Source organism: Dama dama, chromosome 12 (assembly GCF_033118175.1).
Source record: "Dama dama isolate Ldn47 chromosome 12, ASM3311817v1, whole genome shotgun sequence".
Taxonomy (NCBI): Eukaryota; Metazoa; Chordata; class Mammalia; order Artiodactyla; family Cervidae; genus Dama; species Dama dama.
The window spans coordinates 17622989-17640497 of NC_083692.1; the positions used below are offsets into that span (position 1 = coordinate 17622989).

Sequence of the window (17509 nt, forward strand, 5' to 3'; positions counted from 1 at the left end):
TCTGACCCATGGACATTTTGAAGTCTAATTGGTTTCTGCTAGCCTACCCTAGCCAGTTCATATCATGATGCAAGAAGCCAGGTGTAGAATGATACGGTCTTCAGTTTAGTGACAAAAATCTGAGGTGTGCTTGCAGGAATTGCAGACACTGCCCAGGCACTGGGCTCACCCCAGAGAGTAGAAAGGGAACTGTGAAATCCCCAGCCATCTGAGCATAGGAGGACTGAAGCAATGCGTGTTGAATGAAAGAACAAATGAATGAAAACAAACACATACATACGCACACACAAATATATGCTCCCTTATACTGTGCAAAGGTGCCTAAGTACTCAAAACACTCAGTTATAGACAAGCGTACACAGTGTGTGTGTTCGTCACTCAGTCGTGTCCAACTCTTTTGACCCCATGGACTGTAGCCCACCAGGCTCCTCTGTCCATGGAATTCTCCAGTGGGTTGCCATTTCCTTCTCCAAAGCATGTACAATACAGATACTTAAGTACACCCACTCACACACAAAACACACTCGTGCCCACAGTCACAAATCCAAAATAAAGACACACATAAACACATGCATATGTGTAAACACAGATATTGTGGGCAAACATATACGATCCAGATATGCCCAAACACTCATCTACTCACCCCTCATACACACGCATAGCAGCGATACCCAGACATCCTCCACAAAGACCCTGGGCCCAGGAAGGAATCTGTCTGCTCCACGAGCCTCAGCATGTTGGAACTCGTCAGAAAGTTCTTGCAGCCCCCACCTAGCTGGCTGGTGACTGGCCCTTGGCTCCTGGACCTCTGGGCTTGGGGCTGGCCAAGCAGGACACAGCGACTCGGGCAGCCCCACGTGGGTGGGCGGGCAGACAGTGGACGCAGAGGTCACTGGGGTGAGAGCTGGGGCTGCCCTGGCCTCTCTTTTCCTGGTTGGAATGTGAGCTGTAAGGCCCGCCTCTCAGACCTCCCCCCTCTCCCACAGCCGCCCACCAGCCCCAGGCCCAGGCCAACCCATGACCCCAAGTCCTGCCAGGTTATTGCATCCAGGAAGCTGTGTGCAGAGGGTGGTGGTGGTGATGAACCCTTGAAGACACACACAAATATGCAGAGAGATGCATAGTCACACACAGCAACCGGCCCAGATATTCACATACAAAGACATGGGCAGGCATACGAATTCACAATCCCGCTGAAAGGCACATTCAGACACTCTTCCAAACCCAGCAGAAAAATCACACATCACACACACAATCACACAGGCATACAGAGATATCAAGAGAACAGACCCTCACACAAGCGACATTTACAGACACCCAGACTACACAGAGAGCTCACGGTGGACCTTCACAACCGCACCTAAGTGCCCACACACAGGCACAGGCACAGACACACACACACACACGCACACAGACCTCTGCTGCACTGGAACACCTCCTCCTTCTCCTGGGACCTGGAGGAAATGCTGCACTCGGCCACTCTCCAACCCACATGTGGCCGGTTTGCTGGCAAGGCCTGGGAAAACTGCTTCCCACAAGAGGAAATAAGTGCTGAAGTCGCAACGGGTGCCGGCTGTCTGAGTGCCTGGCTAAGAGGATGGTGCTTGGGCTGAAGAGACAGCCACATGGCTTGGCTTAGTTACACACACATACACACACACTTTGCAAGAGTACATGTGTGTGTAGGACACATACAGGCAGGGACACTCTTGGAACCTCAGTTTCTCCATCTGTGTGCTGTGTGCTGTGCTTAGACTCTCAGCCCTGTCCGCTCTTTGCTCTGTCCACGGAGCCTGGCCGACTGCAGTCCACTGGGCTGCAGAGTCGGACACGGCTTCGTCTATAGAATAGGGCTGAGAATTCTTTCACCCTGCAGGATTATGGCGATGGTATAGGTGGCACCATGAAGTGCCAGACCAAATCATTGCCTTCCTGGGGGGTCTGAAGCGGTATCTCTGCAGAGGCCGCTAACATCAGGAGCTTTGAGCACAGGCGTCGGGCTGACCTGGCTTTCCCGCACCCGAGGTGGCCAGAGCCGAGCTGCGGTCCCCTCTCCGCGGCCCGCACTGGGTGCTGCCCGAGTCCGATGGTGCCCCGTGCTGGGCGGCGGCAGCAGGCTCCGAGCGTCGCCGGGGAGGATGCGGACACGGGTCTGACTGGCCTTCTTTCAAGTCCGCGTGGGGATCGGCCCTTTCAGGCACCACGGGCTGAGGGAGCTGGGGCTCAGATCCACGCCGCCCGGTCGCCCTCTGGCCCCGCTGGGCTCGGCCTCTCCCTGGGACTCGGGTCTGGAGCCTCGTCGGCGGTGGGCGGGGCGGCCGTGCGGCCCCGCCCCGTCCGCGGCCCCTGAAACACCGCCGCCAACAAGCTTTAAGTCCCAGAAGGGAGCTGCTGTCTGAGCGAGAAGCCGCATCACTGGCCGGCTACCAGAGAGAGAGGACCCGGGATCGCGTTGGGACTCCTGACCGGCCCTCCCAGGGACCCGCTTGCCCCACGCCGCCCGGCCCCGCCGGACTCTCTGCATCAGCCTTACCTGCGGGGGCCTCCAGAATCTCCAGGGCTTTCAGAGGATGCTCAGGTCGACCTCGGGGCAGCAGTGAGGGGGGCATCCAGCTCCCATCCAACTCCGGTCCTGCGCCAGGGGCTCCCCCTGGAGATGAGCATGGTGGTTTTCTCTTGCAACCCCCTGGTTTGGTACGTCTGAGAAGATGCCTACCATGAGACTGTTCACTTGCTTCCTGCAGCTCCTGACGGGGCTGGCTTTGCCCGCCGTGCCCCCCCAGGTAAGACTCCCACCCCCAGACTGGGAATGGGGAGGGGCGGGGCTCTGAAATCCCAGACCCACAGCGGGCACTGGCACCCTCAATGATGTCCCCACGCTTCCCAGGAGCCAGGCCAGACCCAGTCCTCTGGGAGGAGACCTCAGGCTGGACTGTCCCAGACTCCAGCCCCTGGGGGTCTGTCTTGGCGGGGGCAGGGAAGCCACAGAGAAGGGAGGGAGGTTTCCTGTCTGGCCCCTGGAGCCCCCGGTGGCTTTGCTAAAAGCATCTCTCTGCTAATCCCAGGCGGGTCCCTGGCCTTGTGGTCAGGGTCGAGGCCCTGTGACCAGGCAGGCGCCCCCAGGACCTCTGACCTGGCCTGGTGGAAGGGAAGCCAGCCCAAGAGGCCATTGGTGGGGGAGGCTGGGCCCTGTCCCCGCCAAGGCTCTGGGCGGAGCCCAGGGCTTCTGGGTGGGCTGGGGCGGGGGGGTGAGACAAGAGTCCCACTGTGCCCTCTTTCCCGGGGTGGGCAGCCGGAGGTCCTGAGTGCAGGGCCTGGGGAAGTGAGCAGAGCCCTTTTCCCAGGAGCTGGGTGAGTCTGGCTGCAAGCCAGCTGGGGCAGTGAAATCCTGACAAAGCCAATGAAGCTCCCTTCCCACCACGGTACCCCCACTGCCCTATCCCACTGCCCTGGGAGTCCCCGGCCCCAGCGCAGAAGTGGGTGGGCTGGGCAAGTCCCACGAGGGGGCAGGAGAGCCGTACCACCCGCCGCCCGCCCGCCTGCTGCAGGGCTGCTTAGAGGTGTAACTTTACCGGCAGCAGCAGCTCCTGGCGCCACCAGCTCCAGCGCCTCTGCTCCCACCAGCTGATGGCCTCCCCCTGGGCTCTGGCACCCGGCCAAGGCAAGCTGCACAGGACCTAGCTGGGCTGCCTGGGGGCTGGGTAGAAGGGAGAACCCCATAGTCTCACCAGGTCTTTGGGACATAGCAGGCAAATGGGTCTCCAAAGCTTCTCTAGTCTCCCACCCTTTCCAAATGAAGAAGCTGAGGCCAGAGAAAGTGGGACCCATCCAGGTTCCCTCAAGTTGTCAGTTGCACCTGGAAAGAGTGAGCCTTGAGACGGGGCAGCGTGTCCGAGCAGCAGGTGGGCAGGAGGGTGGAGGGGGCCTCTGTGCTCTTGCCAACGCACGGGACCCCAGAGCACAGAGGCCCAAGGTCACCCCCCTCACCTCTGCACCTTTCTGTCCACAGCAGTGGGCCTTGTCTTCTGGGAACATTTCATCAAAGGTGGAAGGTAAGCTGGCTGGGCGTGGCGGGGGTGGTGCAGGGCTCCCCAAGCCCTCACATCCCAGAGCTCAGCAGCGGATGGGAAAGGGTTGGCATGAAGAGTGGGTGCAGGCCAATATTAAGTTGGAAGAGACTGCAAGCTGGCTGAGGCCCTAGCTGACAGAGTTGGCAGGGCCTGAGAGATCCCCCTTGCATTGTGACCCGGAGGCCTAGAGAGGTCTCTTCCTGGGCCAGGGTCACTGGGCATCCAGAGAGCAGGGCAGGAGCGCATATACCCAGTGTCCAAACAGTTGGCTCAGAGCCCTTTCCCAGCACGCTTTAAGGGGGCAGATGGGGTCTTGGAAGGCAGTGCAGTGATGAGTGCCAAGGGCTAGACTGAGGGTCAGAAGCAGGCTGCAGTGGGCCAGCAATCAAGAGGACCAGGGAAGGGCAAGAGGACTTCCCAGCAGCCAGGCTGGAGGAACTTCAGGGACCTGAGGAGGCCTCTCCATTGATTACACACAGACAGAGTGAGTCATGCCCTTCCCGGCCCCTCCACTCCCCACCCTAGGTTGCACCAAGGGAGAATCTTCAAAGGGCAAGAATTTGCCAAAGAGACATACGTGCAGAAGGCAGGAGGCCCATGCCAAGCCCCCCGCCTTGCTCCTCCCTCCCTGCCTCTCCGAGACGTGCAGACAGGCCACACACCACTTCCCACGGAAGAAAGGGAGCGTGTAGGGACGTGCGCACACACACGCGTGGTAGACTCTGCATGCTGGGAACACCCTCCCTCTACCGCCTGGTAGCCAGCCTCTCCTGGACTTGGTCATGCTCTGCCAGCTTGAGTCGCAGGCCCGTTGGGCACTGAGAAGGTGGGGGCAGTAGCAGTCGTTGATTTCACTGATACCTTCTCCCTAGCCCTGCTGTCCCCTCTGGGACTGGCACAATATTAGGCTTTCTGGGATTTGGTGAGGGACCCATCACTTACCTCCACCCCATGGCCCTTTTGATCCTTTTAGTATATTTTGGACAAAGAAGTCTGAGCTTCAGTTTCATCATCTGTAAAATGGGAGTGTTAGACCAAATGATATCTAAAAGTTCTTTTTCCCAGTTGGCAGGATTCTGTGACTCCATAGAGGAGTCCCAAGAGTATATATATCCCAGGGACCTGGGTGAGGAGGCTGGGAAGTCTCAATCCCTTAGGGCACCTCCCTTGTCATCATCATCATCGATTAGGGAGCCTGTATTGTGACCAGGGAAAGAACTTTGGACCCCAGTTATCAAAACCCTGAAAATGACATCCCCTCATAATACCAGACAAGAGACAGCATGCTATGTATTCTGCAGCCACAGATGTTGATTTTTTTTACTGTTACTATTCATGGTAATAGTATCGGCCACTTACTATAACTCCATACTGACCACAAGCTGTGAACTAGGAAAGCACTCATATTCTCCACATTTTGTAGATGAAGGCTCTGGGGCTCAGAGAGGCCCTTGGGGTTGTTGCCTAAAGGCTCAGACACCCCTCAGGACATGTGCAGAGCTGGAGTGCATGACACCAAGCCTCCCCATGGCTCACAGCTGAGCAGGCATGAACAGGGTGTCTCTCGAAGCAGGCTGGCTGTGTGCTCTGCCCGTGACCACGGAGGGGATACCTGCTGGGTTTGGGCTGGTGGTTCATGGCTCTGCCCAGTCCTGTCCCCCCACCCCCACCCAGTGGCCTCCCCAGGAGCTTGCTCTCAGGATGAAACACTTCCCATCCAGGGATCTCCTCTCTCCTGGATGGTAGGCATCTGTAGCCAGACCAGAAGCTTGCCCAGGGGCTGGCAAGGGAGCCCACTCATGGCCCTGGGGGCAGCCAGGGGCCTGCCTGGGCCACAGGCAACCCCCCTCCCCGACCCCGTTCCTCTCTGCAACCCTGGCCTCTGAGCAGGTCGGGGGCCAGAGGAAGTGCTCTCAGGAGCAGATGAGCAGAGCTCTTTGCTAAGAAGCTCAGCCCACATCTGGGAGCGGTCACCACATCTCTCAGCCGGCCTCTTGCCCAGCACCCTCTGACTCTCCCACACCCCCAGACAGCAGCGCCAGGGATAAGCGACCCTCTTCCTTGATGGCCACCAGGTAAGCCAGGCCCAGCCCACCGCCTTCCCCGCCCTCTCCCAGCGCCATCTGGGCTATGTGGCCCAGGACGTACCGGGCTTCAGGGCCCTGGAGCCTAGGTCCTGTTGACATAGTCCGTGTGGTGGGCGTGGGGGGAACAGGAAGTCTCTTCTTCCTTCTCAGCCCTGCCGGGCTCTGCTTAACCCAGCAGTGGCCCCACAGCCCGGGTGGGCTGGAGTCTGCTTGTGGGATGATAGGGGCCTTTGGGGCCATTCCTCTGCTTTTGCACTCTTCCTGATGGCTGGTCCCGAGGTGGGACCCTGAACCTTCTATGGCACTTTGGCAGCCGGCTATTCCTCTCCTGTTATTTACGTTTTCCAAGGCAGAGATTAAGCGTTGAGAGTTACGTAGTGCTCATGAAGCTTTTAGACTAAACACGCACTCATGGAGTTACATTAGGGAGCTGCTCCTCTGACCTCTGCCTGCAAAGGCCAGTTTCCTGGGGCTCTGGGCTGCCTGGCGGACATGGCCTTGCTTCCTGCTTGGGTCCAGGGAGAGTGGCCCAGAGGCCTGGAGAGGCAGGATCAGGGAGGCCTCTGGTCCCCTTCCCATCCCCGGACCCAGCCCTAGTGCCCCTGCAACAGACAGGGCAGAATGGAGCCGCAAACGCCCAGATAAGCAGGGTTTATTGCTCTGTGCCGCCCCAGCCAGCTCCACGTGGACACACCGCCTCTTGGGTATTTTCCACCGGCTTGCAGCCTTTCCCGAGGGCCTCTGCTAGGGCTGAAGTTTATTTTTCCTCTGAGATTACCCTGAGACTCACGTCCTCGCAGGCTCTGTAGAATGGACTTCAGCCCCTTCTGCCTCCTAGGAAGGGCCGTGGAAGGAAGTGAGGGGCTGCTGGGAGCAGGGCAGAGGCTGCAGGGACCCCAGGTGGTCCAGCTCCCCTGTTCTCCCCCACCAGAGGAGGACGACCATCCAGTGCAGGGCAGGGTGACCCAGGATTGGCGATGTGTCTCTGCCCGCGGTCTCAAGGCTGGGCTGGGCCGTGTGTGCAGTGCACATAGAAACACAGAGCGCCTGTCAGAGCTGGGGGAGCCCTTAGCAACCATCTCTTCCCAGCCTTCTTCTTTTTCCCCAGCTGGAGAAACTGATACACCCAGAAAGGTGCAGTGACCTCCCCAAGGTCACACAGCCAGCGCAGGGCCGGGACTAGGAGCCAGTCTCCTGGCTCTGGCTATTCAATTCCTGCCAGTCTGTGTTTGGGTCCAGGCCCCAGGCCCTCCCCGAAAGGAGGAGCATCTTTTGAGAGACTCCAGATCAGGCCCCCAAAGATCCGGTCACAACCACCAGGACATCGTGGGGGTCGGGGATGTCCCTGATAATTTTCAGTGAACTATCATCTACTCAGTCAGTAATTACCTAGCCTGTGTTTACTGGGTGTTTGGGTGCCTGTCTTCAAGGAGCCTCAACTCGGTTGTAAAAATGATAAAAGCCTCCAGTGATGGAGATAAAGCAAGCTCTTGGGGCTGAGTTATGCTCAAAAGAGGAACATCTGTTCATATCAGACAAGTTGGAGAAGGCTTCAGAGAGGAGGCAGGGAGGCAGGCCCAGAGGAGTGGGTGGTGGTCTTTATTTGGTTAGAAATGAGAAGGGGGCAAGGAGCATGGACCAAAAGAGGGAATCTGAGTGATGTGGCCCTGGGCCCATGCAAGGGTGGTCCAACGGAAAATGGAGAGCGGGGATGGGCCACATCGCTGGCTGCAGTCTGGGCCACCAGGCGGAGGAGCTGGCCCAGACAGGAGAGGAAATAAGGACTAAGGGGAAGGTTCACCCTCCCTGTGGGACTCTGCAAGCCAGTCCTGCGGAACTTGCAGAGCTAACTGTATTCTGCCAATTTCTCAAGACCAGGGGAGGACCAGGTGAGGCCCTGAAAAAGATCCAGAGGGCCTGGGGATACTGCCAGGACACACTCCTCCGAGCTGCAAGGCCCCCGAGGCCGATGCCAGCGCCTGAGCTGAGAACAGAGCCGAGAATCGCAAGCCCCTAAGAAGTTCTGTTCCCCTGGGATTTCCATCTAGCAGATGAGCCGGGAGGGCAGGGGGGGTGCAGTTGTCGTCCCAGAGGATTGACATCAAGAGTTCAGAGCAAGGGGAGAGCTCACGCAGGCTGGGGGCTTCCTGGAGGAGCAGGTGTGGGCTGAGCCTGGGAGGGCCTGCCCTGCCCCGGGACCTGAGCCGGCTGTCTGTGCCTCCTTGCAGTGGTGCCCTTCCAGCGAGTGTGGGAACGCAGCTACTGCCAGCCGGTAGAGAGGTTGGTGGACATCGTGTCTGAGTACCCCAGCGAGATGGAGCACCTATTCAGCCCATCCTGCGTCTCCCTGGTGCGCTGCACCGGCTGCTGCAGCGATGAAAAGATGCACTGCATGCCCCTGGAGACAGCCAACATCACCATGCAGGTAGGGAGACGCCCCGGCTCGGGTCCCAGCCTGCCCCGCCATCCACAGCCACAGAGTCTGCTCCCCGAGAGAGGGGACCAGGAGAGGGCAGGCCAGGGTCACAGGACCCAAAGTGATACCCAGGTGTTCTTACCCACAGCACTCCTCCTTCTTGAGCCCCAGCCCCATCTTTGAGCCCCCTCTCCTCCTCCCTTACCAGCTTTCTCAGGCTCTGGCTTAGCCCTACTCCAGGACACAAGATATCTCATTGAGGTTGGGAAAGAAATCTGTTTGGATTCAAAATGTCCCTTTTTATACCAGGAGCGTTCGGTGCCCTGAGCTTTGCTTCCACACTCACACTCACAATGTTGGGTTTTTTTTCTGAGCACTTGAAACCTCAAAAATTTCCAAGCACTGTGCTTCAGAAATGTTACCTCAACATTCAATCTTTGGAGCCAAGTGATATTCCCATTTCACAGAGGGAACCTGAGCTTCAGAGATGATATTTCACCTACTTAGCAAGTGGAAAAGCCACAATTTGAACATAGGCCTTGCTGCCTTCAGAGTATGGGCCACCTTCCTACCCTGTGCTTTGCTGATGGCCCTGGGATGAGGGGGGGATGGGAGCCTCCCTCGGGTCCGCAGGCAGGTAGGAGGGCTGTTTGCCCCACACTCCAAGCGGAATGAGGGTGTGTAGTACAGAAGTAAGTAAGTAAGTGTTAGTCGCTCGGTTGTGTCCGATTCTTTGCGATCCCTCAGACTGTAACCCACCAGCTATCCTTTGTCCATGGGATTCTCCAGGCATGAATACTGGAGTGGGTTGCCAAGCCCTCCTCCAAGGGATCTTCCCTACCCAGGAATTGAACCCAGGTCTCCCGCATTGCAGGCAGATTCTTTACCATCTGAGCCATCAGGGAAGCCCAAGAATACTGGAATGGGTAGCTTATCCCTTCTCCAGGGGATCTCCCTACCCAGGAATTGAACCCAGGTCTCCTGCATTGCAGGCAGATTCTTTACCATCTGAGCCACCAGGGAAGCCCATGCAGTACCAAGGCTGGTGGGAAGTAGGGAGTCTGGTCCTCCCCTAAGGGGTGGCCAGATGGAGTATTGGAAACCTGAAGGCCACCCCGCAGTCCAGTCACCCAACCTTTGTCTCCTCACAGCTCATGAAGTACCGCGCTCTGGACTTGCCCTTCTTTGTGGAGATGAGCTTCTCTCAGCACGTCAGGTGCGAGTGCAGGTGGGTCCACGGGTGCAGCCGGGACAGCCCCCACACACCTGGCGGCATCAGCCAGGGGTTGACCATGCGTGCGGCAGTCTGTGCCTCCTTCCTTGTTGATGGAGACCAGGGAAACTGGGGACCGGTGACAGCCCAGGAAGCTGGTCCCAGGAGCTGGAGCATAGCTACTGAGAACTCACAGGGCCAGAGGGAGCCAGGGTCCCTCCCAAACTGGCCAGGCTTGGGCACGCCGTCTCCCTCTTTGAGCTGGGAGGGGGATGCCAGGGCCCTGGAAGAGGCACTTGGACCCACGGGAGGGGGCAACGGGATTGAGGAGCTCAAAGACAGACAAACCCTGGTAGGAGGGAAGGGGCAGAGGGAAGGAGGCACAGGCTTTCTTTAAAGTCAAGTCTCCACCTGGCAGAGCCTCTCCCCAACACATCTTGCTGCTGGTGCCCAGGGCACTCTTAGCATTAGTTACCAGGAGCAGCAGGCCTGGCACCGGCAACTGGTTCAGGGGCACTCCTGATACCTCTGGGCCATGGGATGGAGGCATGGGACCAGAGATCCTGAGCCATGTCATGGGGCAGGAAGAGGGGGAGAGCCACCGTTTATGGTGCATCTCCTCTGTGCCTCGCCCAACATAGGCACCCGACCTGAGTGTGTTTCTGATTTAATCAGCAGACATCTATTGAGCACTTACTGTATGCTAGGTATGGTCTCAGATGCTTGGGATACAGTGGTGAGCAAGACAGGCCAGGTCCTTGGTCTCCTAACCACCCATTTTACAGATGAGGAAACCGAGGCTTGCTATGGTTACATGATTTGCCACAGCTAGTGGGTTGACCCCAGCCTGTTGACCCCTAAACCTTCCCTTTCTCATGCTACCTCTCATGGCCATTACCACACTCTACAGACACCCCAGTACTGCCCTGGGCTTGGTCCTGCCTGGTGTCCAGGGCTCTGGCCACTGCTCTTGGACCTATACCACTGCTAGAAGCCCTGCCTCAGTTTCCTCCCATCCTCCCTTGCCAGGGCTTGGCCATGTAACAACAGTTCAGTAGCAAATCCTCCTTGGCACAGTGCTAGACAATGACCTTTCACCTTCCCCATCACCTTTGCCCTCATAACCTCTATGTAGGGGCAGACAGATGAGAAGATTAAGGGTACAAGAGTGTCTCTGACTGGTCCCAGATGGCAGAGACAAGACCAGACAGTCCCAGAAGGTGCTGGTACCCTGCCCTGGCTCCCAAGAGGACGGCCAGCCTAGGGCAGCCTTCCCTGGCCCAAAGCTGACTGTCACCACGCTGTCCCACACCCCCACCCTGGTTCCCAGGGAAGACTGTCGCCTTCCAGAGGGCTGAGCAACAGGGCCACCTTTCTTCTCTCTTCTGGGCCAACAGCCACGGCCCCGGGAGACAGAGCCAGGACAAGTCTGGTGACTGTGGGGCTTTCGATCACCTCCCGTCATCCTGCTCCCTCACCCTGATCCCTGAGATTGCTGCAACATCACACGTCCCCAGGGTAGGGTGGTGGCCGTTGTGCCTTGACAGGTGGCCTTGCCCCTCACTCACTGCCAGTTAGGACATTCCCAGAGGGCACTCTGGAAGGAAAGGGCACCCTGGCAGGTGCAAGGGAAGGACGTGAACAGAGAAAGGCTGCAGAGAGCAGACTCAGTCCCCAGATTTGATTCCAAGAAGCAGAGGAGAGCAGACGGGTGTGGAGAGGACCCCCAAGAGAGCACTCGCACCTCTCGTAGTGGGGTCACCAGGGCCTAGAGTGGGAGTGGAAGCCCCCAGGCCTCTGGGCATCTCTCCCTCACCAGCTCCACGCTACCCCCTAGTGGCTTCAGCCCCAACTACAGGGCCAGCCCCAGTGATGGCCAGGGGAGTCTGGCCAGGGAGCCCCCACCTACAGCTGTCCTAATTCTCCTCCATTCCTCTCTCTGTTTTTCCAGACCTCGGTGGGGGAAGACGAAGCCAAAAAGGTAAGCAGCCTGGCAGGGGTGCCAGGCTGTTCTTAGGCCTGCCAACCCCTGACCTAGCATGGGGGCCCCCAGCTGCTCTGTCTTGACGCTTTTGGCTTATTGCAGGAGGAGAGCCAAGGTCAGGGGCCAGAGGAAGAGAAAGGAGCAGAAACACAAAGACTGTCACCTGTGAGTGCGCGGGGGTGCCCAGGGATGGCAAGGAGGCTGGGCCAGAGGGGAGCCCCACCCTGCCAGCATGGTCAGTGGTCGAGGAGGGACAAAGCCAGCGGTGCGGGCCAGAACCTAGAGATGCCAGGGCCTAGGAAGCCTCAGGTGAACTGAGACAAGAACCAGGAAGCCGTTCCGGCTTAGTTCTAAGTTTCTGTGTGGCCTTGAGCAAGTCACATCACCTCTCTGAGCCTAGTTTTTCTGTGTGTAGAATGAGCGTCAGGGGGGTCAAACAAGCATTCGGTCAATCTACAAACATTTACCAAGCACTTACTGTGTGCCAGGTACTTTCGTGGGCAGACCAATAATATTTCTGCCCTTACAGGGCTTACACTCTAGTGTTAGAAAGTCCAAAAATTTAGGGACTGAGACTGGTGGGCTACAGTCCTTGGGGTGGTAAAGAGTCAGACTCTGTGAAGTAATTAGCCTCCAACTAATAAAAAAAATAAAAATAAAAATAAAAAAAAAGCTCAACATTGAAAAGATACTAAAAAAAAAAAAAAAGAGTCAGACCCGAATGAGGCAACTTAGCACACACACAGGCCAGTGGTCTAGTGGTTAAAACTCCACCTCTCAACACACGGGTTGCCGGTTTGATCCCTGGTCAGGAAACTAAGGTCCCACATGCTGCAGGGTGTGGCCAAAAAAAAAAAAGAAGTAACAGGTTTTTTTTTTAAGTCCAAAAATTTAGCCAGGGCTACCTCTTGGAGGCCCTAGGGAAGGTAGAGCCCCTCACTGGCTCTCAGACCAGTATTTCTTTCACTCTCCCAGAGAGCCTTGGGGTCTACTTGCTTTTCTTTCTTTGTCCATGTTACCTGTCCATTTGGTTTCACCTCTGGAGAAGGTGGCTGGGGTCCAGGCCTGAGTGTTGAAAGAGCAGAATTAGCAAAGGGCAACCCCGAATCTGTGAGAGTAAGCAGGAAAAATAAAGTACCTCACATGCGCAGTAACTCAGTCACACTGCGGTTCTCCAAGGCCAGTCTCCTCCCAGCAACAGGACTGTCTCCACAGTCCTGTCTTTTCCACAGATCTTCTCATGTCATGGGGCTGGGGCTGGCCAAGCCCTACCCTGTGAGCCTGTCCCTGCAGGAGCAGACATGTCCACCCCACTCCGTGAAGCTAGGGCTTCTCAGAGGTTGGTCCCTGCAGGCATGTAGCCCTTATTTCTCCCCTGGTTCCAAGCAGTGACTAGGGGAGGGGCTGGCAGTCCTGGTTGGGCTCCCCAACCAGGCAGCCCCAGATGGAAAGTGTCCTGTCCTAGCTGCTGGGGTAGCAGTCTTCAAATGTTTCATTTGGGAATCTCTTGAAAGAACTTCCAAAGCCCACGTGCCCCCTTGTTCATTTTTAAGTCGACATTAACCCTTTTCATCAACATTGTAGATAGTTGCAAAGGATGTAATATATTAGCATTTTAATATAAAGCCATTATATCACTCTCCAGAGGTATCCTGTGGAATAAGCCATCCTAATTTATTTATTTATTTATTTTTTGCCATCCTAATTTAATACGATCATCCACTTTTTAAAAATTGTTTAACAACATCAAAAAATATATGAACACTCTCCTTTAATAGCTGCATATTTCCATTGCTTCTTTTTTCCTCGAACATGACTTTCCATTTTACTTTCCCCACAGAATTTCAGCCTAATGTAATATTTTTTAAATAGTCAAACATTTTTTATGTACCACCTTGTCTTACTTATCTGCCACAACAATGGTATATGAGTTTGAATTATTTTAAATTTTCCTGCGAGCAGAAAACTCGAAATTAAATTTTTTCTTGGAATGAATTATCACAGTAATTATTAGTAGTACCCATTGATTAAAACAGCACAAATACATTATATTTTACTAGATGCTAAGCACAAAAGGACAATCAGTCTTACTGGGGTTGCATCTCAATGAGATGGATGCAGCTACTTTTCAATTAGTTGATGAACCCGGCAAGAACCCGTTATCTCCTGCCAGACTGAGACAGGATTCAGCAATAATTCCATTCCCGTTTATTTTTTGCAGATGAAAAGATTGAAAAACCATGTTCACATAAATAAATAAATGGGGCTGGGTGTTACTCAAGCACTTGAACCCCTTCCAAGTTAACAATATTTGCTGAAAACCTGAAAGTGATCTGCTATAAGAATTTACTTCTCTTAACATATTAGCTGATGATTTAGCTAATCTCTTCAATTTTGTTGAAAACAGACGTGGAAACCACCCAACTTGCAAAAGACTTGGTTACCCAATAGCTCATCATATTTCTTTTCTCAACCACCTACACCGATATCTATCAAATTGTTCTTTTATTCAGTGTCCCCCTGAATCCTTTTTACCTTGAGGCAAAGTACTGTAACAGGAGCTTCCTTCCTTTCTAAGGGAGAAGGGCCTTTGGCAATGAGATGATGGGAAGCAGACTTCTGTCACAGTTTTCAGGCAGAGTGCAGGTAGAGGCTGGGAGCAGATTCCTTTAAAACCACCAATATTCACATAGGACTTGGACAATCTTCATGTGCATCCAGGGGTTCTGGTATCCTCGTTTGAAGATTGCTGCCCCAAAGTAACCAAAGGCATTGGTGCATGGAGCCAGACTGTGTTCAAAGCCGGCTTTGTCACTAACTTGCTGTGTGACCTTGGGCAAGTTTCTTAACCTCTCTGAGCCTCCGTTTGCTCATCTGCTAGAGGATGATAGTAATTGCACCCTTCCTCATGGAATATTGTTAAGGGTAAATGAGAGAGTGCTTGGCGCAAGGCTGAGCACATGGGTAAGTGCTTGGTGAAGGCCAGTTCCTAGCCGCTTCTCAGCCTCATGCAAGCAGAGATCCAGGAGCACTGCAGGCTCTCCGTGCTCCCTGTCCAAGCTTCCCCTCTGGGAAGTCCTCCCTCCCATAGGAGGGACCCCACCCTCCACCCTGGGCTGATACCCTCTTTCTGTGTTTGGTCTCTGGTAGGTGCGGTGATACTCTTTCCCGGAGGTAACCAGTCCCTCGGAGGAGAGACCCCCCACACCCGGCTGGTGTATTTATTACCGTCACATTCTCAGTTACCTCCTGCTGGCACCTGCCCTCTATTTATTAGCCAATTGTATCCCTGCTGAATGACTCACTCCCTCCACGGGACAGGACCCTCAGGAATTCAGTGCCTTAAACAGAACGTGAGAGAAAGAAGACAGACCCATGTGGCTTCAGCTTGAGAAGGAGCAAGACATGTGGCTTTGTGAGGGGCAGGCCTGGCTCCAGAGGCCCCGGGGGTCTCCAGGAGGCTGGAGAAGGAAGGACTGGAGACCCACCACCTGCCCTCCCGGAACCTTGGGCTCCGCACAGACCAGCAACCCTTGCTGGGGAAGCTCCTGGTGGAAGTCGGGGGTGGAGGCCCCTGCTCTGGCCACCCTGGCCCTGCTGAGGGGGTGGGCGGGCAGCCACTCTGCACCCTGGAGGTCGGATATTCAGCTCTGGAGAACAGTGCTTGCCTGGGGGGCCTCTGCCACTCCTCGTCCCCTCGGTCTCGCCTCACCTCTTAACTGCTGCTTGTGCTGAGACATTGTTCTTTGTGGCCAAAGCATCATCATCCCGCCCCTCTCAAGGACACAGGCAAAGAGTGGGCCCCAAGCTGGACATGGAGCGAGCTGCCCTCGCGTGGCTCTCTGACCACCAAGCCAGTTTCTCTTGAATAAAGTATTCTAGTCTGAAACTGCTTTCCAGGGGAGTGTTCCTGCCAGAGTAGCAGGCGACAGCAGGAAATGGGAGGGGGACAGAGGAAAGAGGACCGTGGGCCCCAAGGCTGCCTGGGGTGGGAGTGGGGGTGGGGGTCCAGCCTGCAGTCCCTGGGGTGTCTTCTCCAGATGCTTTAGGCAAAACCCTGAGGCCCATTCTTCCCATAATGAGGAGTTCCCAGAATGGAGGCTGGGCCCTAAACTTGGGGGCCCAGGCCTCAGCCACCCCTGAACACCCTCAAATTCAAGAGCGCAGTCCTCTTCCCCTGGCGCCTGCCACCTTCCCCAGGGCCACCCTACCCCCAGCCCAATGCCCGGCTCTCAGGTGCCACGGCTCCTGGCTCCAGGGACCTAAACCGCGCCACCTCCAGCCCACTCTAGCTGCTGAATGCAGGGACTGGCAGATGCTACCTGATTTCTTCCGCCCTGGACCTCCCATCTTCCTGTTTCCTCCTGAATGCCTTGGCATGAAAGGAGGAAAAAAAATGCTTTTTTTTCCCCCCAATCCAAACCACTTATTATCTGACTCCCTTCAGCCTCCAACCCCCAAGGTATGTCTGTTTTCCTGTTGTGTTTAGGGACAGGGTGCTCCCTGTTCTCTCTGATTGCAGGCTGCTCAGATAAAGCCTCAGGGCCTGGGGCCGGAGCCCTCCTCAGGCTTTGGAGGGAAGCCAGGGACGGTCTGGGTGGGGTAGCCCTGCCGAGGCAGCTGCCCTTGGTGGTCTGTCCACCACTGAGGCCTGGGCCGCCCTGGAGGACACCCTGGTCAGAGTGTGCTCCTGGCCAGCAATCACAGAGTGGGTGTGGGCCGGCCCCGCAGGACATGCTTCATGGGAGAAAGGTATTTTCTCTTCTGCCTCTTCCCTCTTGGGTTACATCCATTCCGAGCTGTTGCCTCGGAGGGATGGATAGCTAAGAAGGGCACCCCTCCCCTTTAGTCAGTCTCTGATGGGGCCCCAGGGACACTACCCCAGCCCTTGTAGCATGTCCCAGGCTCTCAACTTCGCAAGTCACCCACATGGAGTTCTGCCTCCCCACCCAGACCAGCCACCCCTGGAGAGAACTAGACCAGGGGAGCAGCCAGAGGCCAGAAGCAAAACTCTGCATCTGTGGCCAGAACCTCACAGCTGGAGCCAGTAGGAAGGGAGCTAACTGGTGCATCTGACCACTCTGGCCATCCTTTCAGGTCATTCAGGACGTAGCAGGCCCTTTTCTTCTGCTCTTTACCTCTTTGTGGAGCCCCATCTGTGTACCTAGGCACCAGGGATCCACTGGGGAATAAAACATCCAGGGCCTGCTCTCATGGATCTCATATTTGAGTGGAGAGATGGACCACAATCATGGATTCAGGATGTGGGGTGGACTTTACTGTTTTTCACATCAGAAACTGGATCCAGCGCTTAGGAGAAAGGTGTCTTAAGCACCCCTCCCCACTTTTTAAAACAAAGCAGCAGCAATTTGGGGCTGGACACGTCTGTCTACAGGATTTATTATTAATAAGAGATGGCTGAAGTAGTCCTGTTAGGCTCAAACATCACCCAGCACACCCTTCCTCAGTCTCCGTAAGCAGAGGGCCAGGGGCAGGGGTGGGGGGAGGAGAGAGAGGGAGGGGAAGTCATTGGATACCTGGGTTGCTGGTGTCTTCCCCTCCTCTCCCTGGAGCTGGGTTTGCCATTCAGATTAGCCCGTGTGCTATCTGGCTGGGGCTTGGATGGATGGAGAAGTGAATAGCAACAGGGGACAGGGAGAGGGGACACTTCGGGACATCCAGCGGTCATTTCCCACAGGTTGGGGGGTGTGGGGAAGGTGAATGGCCATGAGCTGCCTT

The 17509-nt window shown here is 55.8% G+C and overlaps 1 protein-coding gene across 4 annotated transcripts; it reads left to right on the forward strand.

Annotated features, from left to right (window-relative positions):
* Positions 1–2390: 2390 nt before the first annotated feature.
* On the forward strand, positions 2391–15659 carry PGF (placental growth factor). 4 transcript variants are annotated; one of them, XM_061158347.1, is made up of 7 exons: positions 2391–2783; positions 4010–4052; positions 8386–8582; positions 9725–9801; positions 11738–11767; positions 11873–11935; positions 14921–15659. In XM_061158347.1, exons 1-7 carry the CDS (start codon positions 2709–2711, stop codon positions 14946–14948), a joined length of 513 nt encoding a protein of 170 aa, XP_061014330.1. In that variant the 5' UTR covers positions 2391–2708; the 3' UTR covers positions 14949–15659. The 4 variants fall into 4 exon arrangements, with proteins under 4 accessions (XP_061014330.1, XP_061014331.1, XP_061014332.1 ...); XM_061158348.1 differs by having other exon boundaries at positions 9725–9789; XM_061158349.1 differs by lacking the exon at positions 11873–11935.
* Positions 15660–17509: the final 1850 nt, after the last annotated feature.